The sequence below is a fragment of the Plutella xylostella genome, chromosome 13 (assembly GCF_932276165.1).
Source record: "Plutella xylostella chromosome 13, ilPluXylo3.1, whole genome shotgun sequence".
Taxonomy (NCBI): Eukaryota; Metazoa; Arthropoda; class Insecta; order Lepidoptera; family Plutellidae; genus Plutella; species Plutella xylostella.
The window spans coordinates 3521285-3538120 of NC_063993.1; the positions used below are offsets into that span (position 1 = coordinate 3521285).

A 16836-nucleotide genomic window follows, 5' to 3' on the forward strand; every position below is an offset into this window, starting at 1 on the left:
TATTGAGAAACCTTAACTACGCGAATCATAGCTTTTAAGCCTATTAAAATATACAAATGAAATCTTTTAAGATAGGCACAGATAGGGATTTTCACAGATAGGCTCGTAAAGAGATATAAAGTGGTCAGTAGTTTGTAAATTGTGTCACAAAATGACGTAGTAGATAAACTATTACGCTCGTTCCGGCCGGCGGCGGCTGATAGTTCCGGTCATTGTTCGCTGCAGCTCTAACTCTTCATGTGCTTTCTTTGTGACGATATTCACTGCATTTTGTTTGTTTACCGTAATCCAATATTACACCAGACCGCATTGTTACTTAATACTGAATGAGATACAATCAGTTGAGCCCTCTATACTTTATATTGGTACTATACATAGACATTCCTTGTAGTTGGTGACTATATTATGATGATTGTCCAACCGTCTAACTACATAAAATATTAATATAAATATAATATAATATAAATATAAATATGTGGGGACATCTCACACACGGCTATCCAACCCCAAAATAAATTCTAAAAATATAATAGTTTTTTTTTACATTCCAGGTGGAAGGAGTAACTAGGTCGGGTAGAAGATTATCGTCGCGGTCACAGAACATAGAATCCAGTTCAAGTAGGCCTGAAGATGTAGATGTTTCATCTATTAGGCCCAGAAGTGCAAGAAGAAGAGAAGAATATTCTGAGAGAGAAGTTCGAGCAAGAACTCGAAGTAGGCCTCAAGAGGTAGAGACTTCTACATTACCAGTTGCCGACACGAAATTCAAGTCGCAAAATGATCGTAACGAACGATTTAACTCGAGAAAAACCTACAGTCGAACGAGAAATAGGGGTAATGATGAAGAAACCAAAAAACCTGTTATTCCTGAAAGCACCCCTACCAGTGCATACACTATTAGAAGTCGGGCGAGACATGGTAGCCGCAAGGCCCCAACGCCTCCTACAGTGTCATCAACTCCTACCATTGATGAGAGTAAAATTGAGGTTATAAATTCCAACTTGGAAGATATAAACAAATTGAAATTTAATAAGCAAAACTCAGCTACACAATTTAGACGAAGAAGTTCAACATCTTCATCATTTATCGCAGAAACTGAACCTCGTAAAGGGCGTAGCAGGATCAGTCCCAGAGTGGACAATCCAAGCTCAGCTCCGGACCTCGACAGCGCTGGTACTACCAATGACATATCAGTATCTTTCAAAGCACCAACAACTGCAAGAAGTTCTGATGACATAAGAAGTTCAAGGAAACTTCGATACAAGACAAGACTGTCAGATACAGACTCAAATTTAACCGGCGAAGGATTACCAATAGCCTCTAATGAAAACACGTCTAGTCAAAACAAAGAAACAATTACTAGTCAATCAGATTTACACGTACCTAATGCTGTTGTTGTTCCTGAAAGTACAGAATCGGCTATATCTACTACTACTGCCAAGAGAATGAAAGTTGTGAGAAGACCTCTGAATAGAGGTGGCGCGGCATCCAATCCGACAAAAACTTTAGCAAAAAAGAAATCTGATGATGAAATAAGTGAAGACGATAATTATCCGGAGAGTTTTAAAGCTCTTCTAGCAAAGAATGCGTCGGTAAGTAATTATTACCCAAAAAAAGGAATTAATAAACTTTTTAAAACCACGTGATCCTACTAACATTCATTTTAACACTGAATCGCATTATCACTAACATAAAAAAACTAAGACTAGATACCGTCAACAAAAGATGTGTATGTACCTGCTGCGCAAATAGTCTGATCCAAAAACATCTTGATGAAGGATAGATAAAATAATACATCAACACAAGAGGTTCTTAGAATTTTCGATGATATCGCACAACACATTTCTTGTCTGACTGTAACTAACTCTTCTTCTTCTTCTTCCTTGCCTTATCCTTATTTAGGGTCATTTATTTTAATTTCATCAATTTTTCAGACACCTTCGAGCTCTCAATCCGACGAGAGTTTGTCAGTGAAAGCATCACAGATAGTGTACAACACTTACTCACCACCCTCACAGACTATTATTAACACTGAAACTGAAAAATCGCAAAACAGTTCACGGGTAACCATAACATTTTAAATTATTATCATTATTAGTTCAACATGAAATAATCTACTACCGAAGCATCGCTAAATATTTTAATATCATATTACATTAATTTACAATAATGACATAATAATAGAATTACCTATGTATTATGTATCATATTATTTATAATAATATGTTTTCACTTAAGGTTAATACTACTTTTGATTGTATATTTTTTTTATCGCCAAATTACAGTTTCGCAGCAAAACAAATGCAGAAGAGAACAATATTCCTACCGAAAGTGTCACCGGCTTAGATAATAAAACACTGGCAGTAGAAGAGAAATATACTGAAAAAAAACATTACAAAAGGCCCGAATATAAACCACGTCCAACATTTGCTCCAAGAAATAGGCAAAGCAGTCTATCAACTACAACACCTGGGCCCGTAAATTCTAATTCTGAAAAAACACTGTATAAATTCAACAGAAAATTTAAAATAACTACAGAATCACCGAATGCAGAAAAAGCTAAACGAGTACAAAACAGTGATTCATTTAAGAAACCCTTAGCAAGACCATCGTATTACACAAGGCGAAGGAACTCAAATAAAAGCGATATCACCACCACAGAACAAACTCCCGTTACTGCAGGTAAAGATGCAGAAATAAAAACATTAAAACCATCGTCGTATAGAACATCTTATTACGCAAGACTAAGGAATAATCGTAATAATACTACAGAATCTCCTAAAAAAGAAATAACATCGCAAGAAAGTAAAGAAGAAGTATCATCTATGAAACCAGTACTTTATAACTCAGTAACAAATACAATGAATGATAATAATATTGATAATAAATCAGAACAAAAAAATGAAATATTCGTCATTGCTGTTACCAGTAAGGAATCTCAAGAAAAAACTTTTGAAAATGAAGTAACCAGCACAGAAAAAGATATAAATGAAATGGTTCACTACACACCAACAACATCCAGGTATCATTCCAGTTACAAAGACTTAAATACAATTGCACCTGAAGACGAAGAAGAGGAAATTATGGTAACCAGTGGACCACCGATTAGAAACTTGGTGTCCAGACAGTTTGGACGTGGTAGAAAATATGAAAATGGGATAAGTGAGGAACCTAATTTACCTACCATATCTCCACCTTCAGAATCAAATTTGAAACGAATTAGTGATTCTTATGCAAAAACAACAACGCCCTCCACTAACGAGGTAAGTTATTCAAACCCTACAGATACAGGTCACTAATCTGGAACGTTTTTCACTTTTTTCCATTCGATCATCAAGGTTTCTCATTTTGGTCTCAAGCTGCATCTACATATTTTCATCACTGTGGTAATCATTTATCTATACTTCAAATAACTACATACTCATACTACATAATTCATTTCACAGATAACACCAGAAACTGAAAAACCTAAAACTAGATTTAGTGCCAAATATCGAGCCTCATATATTGACAAACCATTTTACAAAGCCACCGTACCCACTGTTACACCATCTACTGTAAGTACCTAACAATACTAACTTACATTCATTATCCTACACATTATAAGTAAATCAATGAAAACAATATTTCTCCTACGTCCATTGGCGAAAACCCTCATAATAGTAAGGTTTATAAATTGTAATAGGCCAACTAACCGTTTATCATTTTCATTGTCATTCTGACATAATGACTTTTAAATCATAAACCTATTTTATTTCTTTGAGTGAATAATGCATCATTTTTCGTTGCTGAAGGCTTGGCTGAAATTCTTCGTCACTGACCGTGAGCTTATAAAAACGGTACAGGATCCAGTTTGGTTTGTCGATGACCCGTTTTTTGACGCAACTACCGAGTCGATGCCCATTCTCCGCATCATCCATCCTACGCCGCTCATACATTCACCCATTGAACTGGTTAAAGGACTCATTTAGTTTTCATTTAGATTTATTATAACCATTATTTCATCACATTTACTAACAATATCATTGTCTGATCATTCTTCGGTTTCGCATCAAAAGTCTCATTTTTATCATTCATCATACATTACATAGAATTTGTGTAATAAATATTAACTGAACCTTGTTTACCCAGAGTGATCAGTTTGATAATTTTAGTTTAAGGTGTTTAACTTTAAAGAGATGATAATATTATGTAGTAGCATTTTTTGCATTTAGATTAATTTATATTATTATTAAGAACTTAATACATTAATTTTATTATAACTACTAATAAAACATCTCTTTAAAACTAGTATTATAAATTACCACTTATCATCATCAGTTAAACTATAATTGTAAGAGAAACATGAAGTGTGTGTGTGTTAGTAGTACTATAGCTTCACGCAAGCATGTTCATAGATATTCTAGATTACGAAAATTTTAAATCATATTAAACTGTATATGATATAAATTTGTTTTAATATTAGTGAGTTGAAAGTCCTTTCTTTTAAATACTACTAATGATTTTTTCACTATTATCTTTTCTTTAGTCCAAGAGTAACAATGAGAGGCTTTGGTCTTTTGCACATTTTCCTACTCAAGGGCTCTGTGGCATTACTTTCTATAATACTTATACATGAACCTGTCCCATTTAATACTATACATATGCAATGAATCTATGCTCCAGCCTCCGATTTTCTGTTTTTATGGGTGAGATAACTTCTTATTTCAGGTAGAGGGAGAAGAAATACAATTAGGGCCAGACACGAACGCCATATCGTTTACTCAAACACGACGTACACTGTCTTCTGCTGACTTAAGACTGTCAGAAAGTGTCGTAAAGTCCTCACACGTCATGAACGTTGAAGCATCAAATCACTCACCATCTGTCACGGTGTCTATATTTGATGCTTTGGCTGATATACTCACGTCAACACCTCGATCGCGACTGTCATCTACATCAGAAGTATCACCAACAACAGACATTAATTTTGATGTAAAACAAACATACAACGGCGTGAGTAATAATGTCAATGTAAATACTGTGACCAATTTTGCAAGTCTAGACACTACTATGTCAATTAGTCATGACATAGGCACTGATATCCAATCTGTACAAATCACTGGTCAAACAACACCAACCAATGTGATTAACCGAATGTTGGTAAAGGAAAGTACTACACCATCTCGTAACGAAGATATGAAAGAAACTTCTGAACATACACCAATAAACACCCTATCCCCAATTCCTACTACTCCTTTTTCCGCCAGACGACCTTTCGCATTTAAAGTACTGTACACAGAAACAGAAACTTCAACAGACATGACATCATCTCCATCATATCAGCCATCGACTGACAACCCAACAACGGTACATAACACATTGTCAGATTTATTAGTACCCAATAATCATTTGGTATCTGTAGAACTAACAAGCATGCTGTCCAATAACATCAGAGATATTCTGAAAAACATGAATGATACAACAAAATCTAAAGTATCAGTAGAAATGATTAACCTGCTGAATTCATTAATACCCAGGGCAGTAGGTGGACTATCAAATAATGTAGAAAGGGTACCTGAAACAACTCCTTACAGTTTGGAGGCGATACGGGATACAGATATAAACATAGAAAAAAATAGTGCGAGTTTTATTGAAGCTGATTCCGTACCACTCCAAAATGTAATGCATGACATTAGTGTAAATATGACAGTAGATGAACCAAAAAATTTTATTTCTAACACTGTAAATAAATTTGATGAAATATCCATGGGAGAAAATGACTCAGTGTCACAGTCTACTGGCCATATTTTTTTAAAAGAGACGAAACTTACTTCTACAACGACAGATTCAACTATAGTAACGTCAACCTTAACGTCTAAATCGGCTTTATTAGACAATGACACTGATATTGTTAACACTGAAAACAATGTGATTACTACAACAATTCGCCCGACTACAGACACTATTATCATTGACAAAGTATTGGCAATTCCATTCTTTACTAATGCTAAAATAAGTGATTTTACTTTGGGTGAATCTGGTAATCTAGATGATCTAGATGTCACTACTGATGCTGTTACTTCCAAGTCTACAATTTTATCAACTACTACTCAAAATTCTGCTCCTTTGACTCCCCTGCCCGACGTAGATATGATTGATACGTCTGATCCTAGTAAAGTATCACCTATGCAGTTATGGGTACTTTCTCAAAAAGCAAATGTTCTTAAAATGATAGAAGACCTTATCAAGCAACATCATAATGACATAACTTTAACGCCTTCTTTGACTGAATCTAATAATGACAGCGTATCAGTATCGATTTCACAACGATTGACTGAAGTAATGAATGACATGAAAGCTACTACTACAACAGACGAAAATAATTTGGGCGAATTAATTTCATCGTTGATGACTACAACTGTTATGACCACCGATCCTAATCCTACAACCCCCATGTCCATCACAGATTCCAATCCTATAAATCCTATGACGATCACAGACCCTATTCCTACAATACCTCTTTCAACAACAACCTTGTCTGAAAATACAATAACGTCAAAAGCAGACGATGGTCCTACTTCGCCTATGTCCTCCACAATGGACATGAGTGTAACGTCGGATGAGAAGTCTAGATCGATACTCGAAACTACGACCCAAGCCATTACCCAAGCGATGGATCTGGTTGAAACGACAACGTCATTCATAACAAATGATCCAACTACGACTACGAGCATATTTGATACAACAAAAGAAACTCATATCGTTGGTGACGTAGAAAATGATAAAATTACTGAAAATATTTTATTGGCTACCACATCCTCTGATGTGGGAAACACAACTCCAGGTGATGAGAATACCACACTAACTTCAGATGAAAAAGAAATAACAGTAGCTACTTCAACAGTTGATACAAGCATAGTGAACATTGCCACTCAATCAACACCTCCAAAGCGAGATTATGTTATTTTTGGAATATTACCGAACAATACTGTGGTACGTAAAGACCCTAACGATGATGTATTGGAAACATTAACAGAAGCAAGCCCTTATATTATTTACGGTGTATTACCCAATAACACAATAATCCGTAAATTTCCGAATGGGACTAGAGTACCACGAGTAATGCAAAAAATTGACGTACTACCAATCAGCCCATGGAGTTTGAGGAACCCATACAGCCCCATCCATAACAACCCGGCCTTCGTCAGACCTCAGTCTAACCCCATCCGAGTATCCACTAATGTTACGACATCCAAAGACATCTTCAATAACGAAGCAGTAAACCAATTAACTACAGACACTGTAAATATACAGCAAAATATGGTATTGACATTATGTTATTTGCCTGAAAATAGCGCTTTGGCTTATCCTTCACCTGTAGTTTGTAAGGAATGAGCATGTACGGTGGAGGGGGAAACTGGTATATTATAATAAGCTATGCATGCAAATCTTACCCTAATCGTCTTCATAGGGCTTCTGGAAAATCATAACATTTTGTTTCATAATTGCAGATATCTTCATCGACACTTAATGTTAAAGATAGCAGTATGTTGGGTGTTGTTTCCACAACAAATCAGTCGCCTGCTGAAAAAAGCACTGCCTCGCATGTTTTAAGTTTGCGCACATCTACAATGCTACCTTCTGTCGATGAGATTCTGCTTAATAGTATATCTTCAGCAGCTAAAGAGGAAATGGTCATATCATCTATGACTAGTTCTACTACTCAACCCAGAATATTAACACTGGATATAGATCCGGAGGTACCATCATTATTTCATTCATTACGTTTCTAGTCAACTGCACATAAAGCTTTAATATTATTTATTTGCATATTAGTTTTAATCTGGTCTCAGGTATGAAAATATAAGTTTGTATACTTTATTGGTAAAAGACGTTAAAGGTAAGTGGTGACGGTTTTAGTTTTATAAAATGAACACTGACTTAGTGTTATGTACATATACAATTTTTTAGCAAATTGCATGCTTATTCTATTTTCCATTTATAGCCGAAATAATCATAATATTTATAAGTACAACATAATATTATAATTTACAGACTAAAAAAATACGAACTGAAAAACCAGGTGAGAATGTGAAAGCAGTCTTTAAATTTATACCTATAGACGAAGTATCAGTGCAACCACAAAATTCTAATGTATTAAAGTTGGCCACAAAAGCTACTTCTACTTCATCAAATACAGAGAAAACGGATATCCTACCAACAACCACAGATGCTAATACACTATTTTCACAAGTACAAATGAGTGCAAATACGGAAGAAAATGAACCAACCACTACTGTACAGACTAGTGTTCGCACACCTTTTACCACTTCAGATGAAACAACAGCATCCGAACAAACTGATATAGTAACTCTTACTACAACTGAAAGTACAACTTTCCCACCGATTACAAATATTCCATTGACAACTGAAACTATCACTTCAACTTCTTTTGTCACAACTGAGGCACCACAATCCACTACAAGAATTCTGGAGTCTGCTTTTGTTACGACGCCTTCTTCAGACAATTCAGAACGACCTACTACCGTCGCAATCGGTACAGCCTCAACCACAGAAGTAGAACAATCAAATAACGAAATAAGTACAGTTCCAACAACATCAGTTACTGTACTGCCAACAACAATGACAACCGAAGGGGAAACCACAAAATATGAAAAAGACGCTTTAGAAATTCAAAATTTATTGACAAGCCGAAGTGCGAAATCTTATGTTGATTTAAATAAAAGCCAAACATCAACTCAACAACCAGCCACTACCACTACCACTACCTCAACTCCAATAACTAATGTACCTTCAAAAGAAAATGATGAAAAACTTTTAGAATCGTTATTACTAGCCACTGGGCAAAAATCTTCGATATTGAATATCCCTAATCTCGCCACTGGATTAAGAGATATAACAACCACAACAGCTTCTACCCGATCAATTGAGGAAGACATCAAGCAATTTGAAGAAGACACTAAATTATTAAAAGCTTTACTCCAAGCCACAGGACAGAATCCTAACAATTTTAATATTCCATCTATAAATAAAATATCACCAACCACAAAATCAACACGAATATCTACCACATTACCAACTCAAAAAACCATAACAACAACTCCATCGATAGAAGATGATATAAAGAAGTTCCAAGAAGATGCTAAGCTTTTACAAATACTACTACAAGCAACGGGACAGGATACAAAAAGTATCAACTTGCCGATAATTTCTAGTGTTACTTCAAATGTCAGGATGGCATCAAAACCATTGACACCTACATTACTTACAAATCCTACAACTACATCTGCTAATAGACCTGTATATGTATCTGAAGATGCAACAACACCATCGGTTTCATCTACATCATTACCTATAACCACTACGTTTCAGCCAAAAGAAACTACTGAGAACTTGAGAATTTCTACAACTTTCCCGCCATTCACCAACCAGAGAAGACGTGTGCCGACCACTACTGAGTCGGTTCCTACAACAACAACAACAACTTCAAGAAACTTCCGGAGGACAACTGTCCCGACCGCCCGCCAAGCGTCTGGAAGATTCACCACCACCACGGAAGTGCCTTCCACCTCAACTTTTTCTGTAGAAGAGGATGTAGCGTTTCTTAAAAATTTGGTAAGTATTTAATTTTTAATTTGAGTATTATTTCATTCAAGCAATGGCCACAACTAATTCAACCATTTTAATATTTTCCAGAAATCAGTTCTCACCACAAACAACATCGAAGACCCGGAGACGGCATTAGCCAACCGCATCATAGCTCTTGCAGTAGAGAAAAGCTTGAACGAAATTACTACAAGCAAAAACATCGAAGCGGGCCGAGATGGAAAATCCATATCCAATGGCAGTAACAACCGGGTCCCTACCACCACCGTCCGACTGACGACCACTACCACCACAACCACTACTCCTAGACCCACCACCACGCTCAGCACTCCCTCCATAGAAGAAGACATCAAACAATTTGAAGAAGACACTAAGCTTCTTAAAGCCCTGCTAAAGGCTACTGGACAAGACCCGGCGAAATTCAACATTCCAACTATTGCCAACCCTGCATTGAACGTAAGACAGAGACCAGCATTGCCTAAGCCTCAAGACGATCTCAAGCTACTAAGCAATCTTCTCGCTTCACCTTCGCCTAACAATGAACCTTCTGACTCTCTGACTGTAAAACCTATAAAACAAACAATTTATCAAGCTCCTAGATTAACCACGCCTAGACCTTACGGCGCTAAAATTGCTGTGAAAGATGACTACAAAAATGTCCAAGATGACGGAAAGTTAATAAAGACTTTGATCAAATTACAGGGTGCTCAGGAAACTACAACACCGCGGACTAAGTTAACTATAACAGGTAAATTGATTTTTGGTTTTTAAAATTAAATAGTTGAATGAAATTAAAAGAACGGAAGGAGATGTGTAATAAGTACATAGGGTCCAAAAGTCTGCTCAGGCTATTTTTCATGTAGATATTCCGCCTCCCAACTACCTAATAACTATGTCGACTCACAGGAGTTATTTGATTGTTTACAGAACTTACCTTAACCTCTGTAACCTGCTGCATTCCAGGTCAAACTCCCGACGAGGCGTTGAAGCTGCTTCAGAAGAGCAAGGCGTCGATGGTGTCGGAGGCCACGGCGGCACCCATCTCTCTCAGCACAGAGTATGGCAAGAGCCAGGACGCGCTGCTGGCGGCGCTGCTGAAGGAACAGGGCTTCGGACCCACCACGGCAAGTTCCCTGGACGAACAACTGCGCCTCGCTGTTAGTCTCTTTCACTTCTCCTTTACTCTCTAATCATGCGATTTCAAATCTGCCGAGAAATCTATAATAATGCAATTATAATCTCCCATCTAAACAGTTTCCCTTTACACCGCTCCACTTCTAGTAACCCTATCGCGAGCTAAACCCATGAATGTAACACGAATCAACGGATTAACATTAACACTCTAGGCCTTGCTCAACCAAGTGGTAGTGACGCCGAAGGCTCGGCGCGTGACGACGACGCCCGAGCCGCCGCCGCCGCCGCCGCGCCGCCCCATCCTGGACGGGCTGGCGTGGCTGTGGCAGCAGTGGCGCGAGACTGGGCCGGGCCCGGGCGGCGCGCGCCCCCGCCGCCCCGCCCCCGAGCCCGCCATGTCCTCCGCCCCCACCGCCACCAGGACTAACTGGTTCGGCTCGGGACCCTTCACCGGCAACGCGGGCGACACCAGAGACTCCTCCAACAGAGTGGGTTTCACATCTATTCTCCTAAGACTATGTGATTGGGGGTGACGGGGACAGACTCTAGATTAAATATCAATTCATGCGCCATACCCTTTATGGTATTATGCAATACTCTTTTGTTTTATCGTTTAGTTCCTACTTTAATCTAAGTCTGTTTAAGTGTGGCACTCAGGGGATGGTGGCGTAATGTTAATCTGTACAGGGTGATGTTTTAAATGTACAGGATGGTTGTGAAGAGGTGGGTATATTCTGTACAGTTTTTTTATATTTATTAGTCTTAATTGGCTTCTTTTCGCTTGTACATACGAGTAAATCATATGTCCTACATTGACGCATATTCGTTTGTAAAATAAAATCATGTAAATAATAACGTGTGTATAATTTTATTTCTGTAAATGTGATGTTATAGTGTGCTGTAAATAACATAATCTAAGGTTTGATTTGGAGCTAGGAGACCCACCCAATGCCATTCCTGGGGCAAATAGTGGCGGTGCAATAACTATACCGAGGTAAATGCTGCATGTTTTGTAAATAATGTGTGTGTATCTCTCACAATTTTTTGAACCTTTGGGTTACAGTATAAATTCCGCCCTAGACGAAAGAGAAAGCTATAATTTTTTTTGCAACACTAGCGCTACGGTAGAAGATGGAACTACCATATACTAACTGAATATGAATAACCTTTGGACCTCATCCGACATCTTCTTTCGAATTCGTCTAGGGCAGAAAAAAATACTGAATTGCATTGCTGCACTTAAATTCCCTTGCAAAAACCTTAACTTTAATAAAGTGAATGAAGTGCCTGCTGGCATTCCTTTAGCAATAACACGTTTGGTGATTGGTACATGTGGTAAGTAAAATTCACTGTATTTTATTGCTGATTTCATAAACATATTGCACCTGTAAATACCTATTTCACCTGAAAAAAACTATCTAATGTACATATTTTTCTAAGTTTCACTAACAATTTTATATCTTCTGTGTTAAGTAACTGTTTTATTTACAAACTACAAATTGTAAATATCTGCTTCCATTAACAAATAACAACAAATGCAAGTGTTGAGCATAATACTTACATAAATAATATTTGTACATAGTCATAATCTAATAAACCTTTGACTCCGTTTCATTGTAAATATTTTAATTTACTGATATTGATTAGTTTATTATTTCTTAATTAATGAAGTTCACTGAGTAGATAACATTTATATTACTGGTAATATAAATATTGTTACGTATGTCTTCACCAACCATGCTATTATATTATTTACTGTTTCGTATATGTATCTAGTGTAAATAAACATGACGTGAGGTTACAAAGTACCTATTATACTATTTTGTGTTGGGATCCCAAAGGCCGGATTCCATGACAGCGTTAAATCAATATCATTTTCTATTTATTTATTTATCTATTACAAGTTCCTTTGTAGCCTCTCTCCCGCAGCTCACAAGCCATGTACTTACTTCCATTATTATGCGTAATAATGACCTTAATTGCACTGTCTATATTACCATTTATCACCAATTCAGCTCATCATTCCAGTATTTTATTTAAGTAATTCTCTACCAGCCACTTTCTAGATCACCGTACATACAAGCTCATCCCACTTCTACATCAAACTTAATTCTTCATTCTTAATCGCTTCCTTGAAGTAGCTAGCACACAGATGCGACAGGGATCTTTTGGCATCAGAACACAACAGGCGATAGTCTTTTGTTTCGAATGGATCTAAAATCCTATTAGACACCATCAATGCTGTTAGTTCCCCTTCCCGCCGCTCGCCAATAGATCCCGGTGGCGCTGTGGTCGTTGTGTCTAACATGCAGTAACAAGTCGGCCTGCCCAGGTGCCGCTGGAGCCCCCGGCGGCGGTGGCGGCGCCGGCCCCGGGCCGCGGGCAGCTGGTCTCAGCAGCCATCAACGTCACTCGCGCCTTCTCGCAGTTCTTAGGGGCTGCTATACAGGTACTGTTCTGTGGTCTTTCACTTAGAAACATATTTTTGTAGGATAAAATGTTCTGCCCAAGTTTTTAGACTCATACATAAAATAAGATAGTGGAACTATTTTGACAAACGTAGTTTTTTGGGTTGTTGATATATTTCTGTTTGGTATGAAATTACTTCAGGGTGTACAATTATTGTTTGTGTGAATTTTTATTGTATTTTTATTTTCTTTAACATAAATTGTCCGCTCATTTCACAGTTCAATTATGTCCATCATTAATAACAGCTTCTAAACATTACAATAATTATACTAGTTTCTGTAACACAGCTAATTAACTTTAACTAGCATCGATCGTTTACTAATAGACACTGATTAATGTACTATGTCAAGTATTTTGTAGTTAAATGTTGGAAGGCACTAGTTGTAAGTAGTAAGCACCTGTGTTTACGGCCTATATTATATTTGAGACCTAAGTTGAGCTGATAAAACACAACGACAGAGGAAGTTACTTATTGAAGAAAGCCAAGCCCTACATTATGTATTTTGGTTTTGAACATCACAGATTACATTCTTTAAACAATCATCGTAGGCGATAGAAGCGCTTACAGTATACTAAAACATCGTGATGAAAGCTCATAATCTAGGATTAGCAGATATGCGAACCCACCAACCCGCAGTGTTTCTACCACTAAAACGTATAAGGGTGCGCTGAAGTTTTTATCTGCACATACAATCCCTGTATCCTCATAAAAAACAAATCTTAATCTTATCGCGGTTTTCATATATCCCTAATGAAGGCCTTTCTGAATGTTTCAGGGGGCTGCGCAGACGGTCCAAAGCGTGATCAGGGCAGGACAGCGTGCGGCCAACGATGTCTACGTCAACGGCTCCGGGTAGGCTGACAGACAGATGGACAACGGACAATCATCGTTGTAGTATATGTAGTCAATGACTGAAACTTTTATGAAAGTGAACAAGTACGCACCATGTGTTTTACGCTCAATGTAAATACAGTAGGCCATGTTTATGAAGTAGGAGGTGAAATGATGAGAGTAATTAGCTGAATTGGCTTTTCTCGGAAACCACCTGATCACTGCTTAGTTGAACTCCATAGTATGTAATGCACGTGGCAACTGAAATAATGAAAAAAATATATTCAGTAGTCATCAGCATCACAAAGAAAATATATAAAACATTCATAATTATTAAGTTTTGTACAAAGTGTAGTGTTTGTACTATAAACAATGAAATGAAATTTTGCTTCAGTAAATGCCTGATTTTAAGAAGGCTCATGCAATTCGTTTGATGGTGAAGAGTTGAAAGATTTTAGGCGAATGTGATTTTAGGGTAACTTAATTTTGTTTTAATGCTTCAGTAATGTAAGCGTTGGTAGGGTTTAATAAATAATTATTATAAGTATAGTTAGAAAGTGAAATGCGAATTTTTACCAATATTTTCCTAATTCTTTATTTTAGTACCTAACATGTGCCATTTTCGCACGTGCTTTTGTTATCATGCTTTATACATAATTATAATACCTCTATTATTATTATTTATATCATTTTGTTTATAATAAGTTTAATTTGTTAAATTTAAAAGTTACGAAAATCTGATTTATATAGAAATTCTTCATTACGATGAAAATGACCTATAAAATAGTAAAATATGAAGACTTCAATCATCCTGCAGTATGAACAATGATAATGCACATACTCGTAGATAGGCGGAGTGGGTATGCAAAGTAGCTACTGCGAAATAGTTATGACTGTCACTTTGGAATATTGTCGTATTGTTCGTATAATTAAACATATTTATTCTTATGTACGTACCTAAGTTATTGTTAAAATGTCACCAAGAAATTTGTTCTACTATGTATCTGATGACCCGGTAGATACATACATAGTATATGTATACAATTTATTTCCTAAAAAATTGCTTGCTGCGAACTCTTTTAAACCTCATTAGACATTGTGGTTCTGTAATCATATAGCATTGGGGTTTTATATATTCTAGATTATTTAGGTATTTATTTGAGAAGCAAAATATTCTGTCTACTAGGAGGAACCTCTAATTGACTTAAGTTTTTTATTTATAAATAGATATTTAGTTAATTTAAAAACAGTTTCGCGTTACAAGCTAACTTTCAAAAATACTGTTGTACATAATTTTGAAGTTTTTATAAACTTTGTGAATATTTTTCTTCAATGAAAGTTGGTATGTAACCCGAAGGAGAATAGTGAAAAATCCTTTTTCATTACTCAGTGATAACCAAATCTAATGAAATATTAAATTTAGATTAAGTTGGTTATTTTTATCATTTGCACTTTTGTATATTTTTTATAACTTGATCTGCGTTTGGAAATTGTTTTGTATGTTTAGTGATTAACTTTTTACCGGTGTGTGTGAATGTAAGTAGAGAGAAATAAACGATAAATAACTTATGAATTGATGAAATTTTGATGTTTTTATTATTATACACCATAGTACTTCGCTCAAAGTCAGTAAGTTCCGTATGTATAAATGTATATCATAAAAAAATATATAGGGACCACTTTCAAGATAGTTACAATAAATATGGTTAGTACAAGCCCTCCTTAATAAAATACATATTTTATGTACTATTTAGTTCCAATTCAACGACCGATAGAGCAGCGGTTAGTGCCTCGTATATTGACTCGTCGGAGGAGGTCCCCGGAATCCTACCTTCTTCCGTTTTTTTCTGTGCAATTGTTTATGAACGAGTCGTTTTAGTAGTATGATAATGAGAGTAACATTACCTATCCTGGCTACTCCTGAGCTGACCTATCGGTCCTTCTTTGACATTCTGGGACACCCCTGTATTGTATTTTTTCTCCAGATATACAACATGTTGTTTTTCGAACCCGACAAACTTTAAGGAGGGATTCTACACTAACTTTAAAATGGCCGCCATTTCTAGAATATTGAGATTTGACCCCACATATGGGGGTGTTTTCTCGGGGAAATCACTCGTAGAATACACCCTTAAAGTTTGTCGGGTTCGAAAAACAACACATTGTATAAACAATGCAGTCGTGTGCCCCTTATCGGATTAGAATATAATAATTAAGTAAGTACTTACCTACTAATTAAGAGTTGAAAACTGAATTTCGACAAACTCTGCCCAAATAACGCCAAAACGTTACATTGACATGCCATAAGTAAAAATGACGAGGTAAGGATTTGTAGGAGTCAGTAATTGTAAAAAAATTGCAAAAACAAATGCCAGTAATTTGTAAAAAAAAAAAGTAATTTGTAAAAATTGACGTTCATCAGAAAATTTTATAATTTTACGATGAATAAAAAAAATTGACTTTGACAGTAACGTCCTCGGTCTTAAAACTTGTAGAAAACGCATAAGTACTTACCTAAAAAAACAAAAAAATATACAATACGTGGCAGTGTGAGAACCGCCTAAATCTGTAATTCATTACATAATGATCCTACATTTTACTTATTTATATAGGTATGAAAAAAAAACAGCTTTCTTTTTGTATACGGCCTAATGTCAGACTTTCCAGGACTGACCGATCTAAACATTGTCCTACCGACGGGAGTCGCACTGATAAAACTGCACCCTGTATACCAGCACGTGCCTGTGTGTGTCGCTACTTAATTTCTATTAGACTTGTTATTTTTTGTTCGG

General features: G+C 36.5%; 1 protein-coding gene across 1 annotated transcript in view; it reads left to right on the forward strand.

Moving 5' to 3' along the window:
- The window catches only part of LOC105394426 (mucin-5AC), a 64822-nt gene extending 49205 nt beyond the window's left edge, over positions 1-15617 (forward strand). Inside the window, exons 4-16 of the mRNA XM_048624811.1 lie at positions 552-1592; positions 1935-2063; positions 2286-3263; positions 3447-3557; positions 4711-7305; positions 7494-7742; positions 8038-9618; positions 9700-10065; positions 10312-10357; positions 10573-10766; positions 10956-11231; positions 13076-13192; positions 13989-15617. Coding sequence (XP_048480768.1) covers positions 552-1592; positions 1935-2063; positions 2286-3263; positions 3447-3557; positions 4711-7305; positions 7494-7742; positions 8038-9618; positions 9700-10065; positions 10312-10357; positions 10573-10766; positions 10956-11231; positions 13076-13192; positions 13989-14069 — 7764 coding nt within the window. The 3' untranslated portion in view covers positions 14070-15617. The remainder of the gene's footprint in view (positions 1-551; positions 1593-1934; positions 2064-2285; positions 3264-3446; positions 3558-4710; positions 7306-7493; positions 7743-8037; positions 9619-9699; positions 10066-10311; positions 10358-10572; positions 10767-10955; positions 11232-13075; positions 13193-13988) is intronic.
- The last annotated feature ends 1219 nt before the right edge of the window (positions 15618-16836 follow it).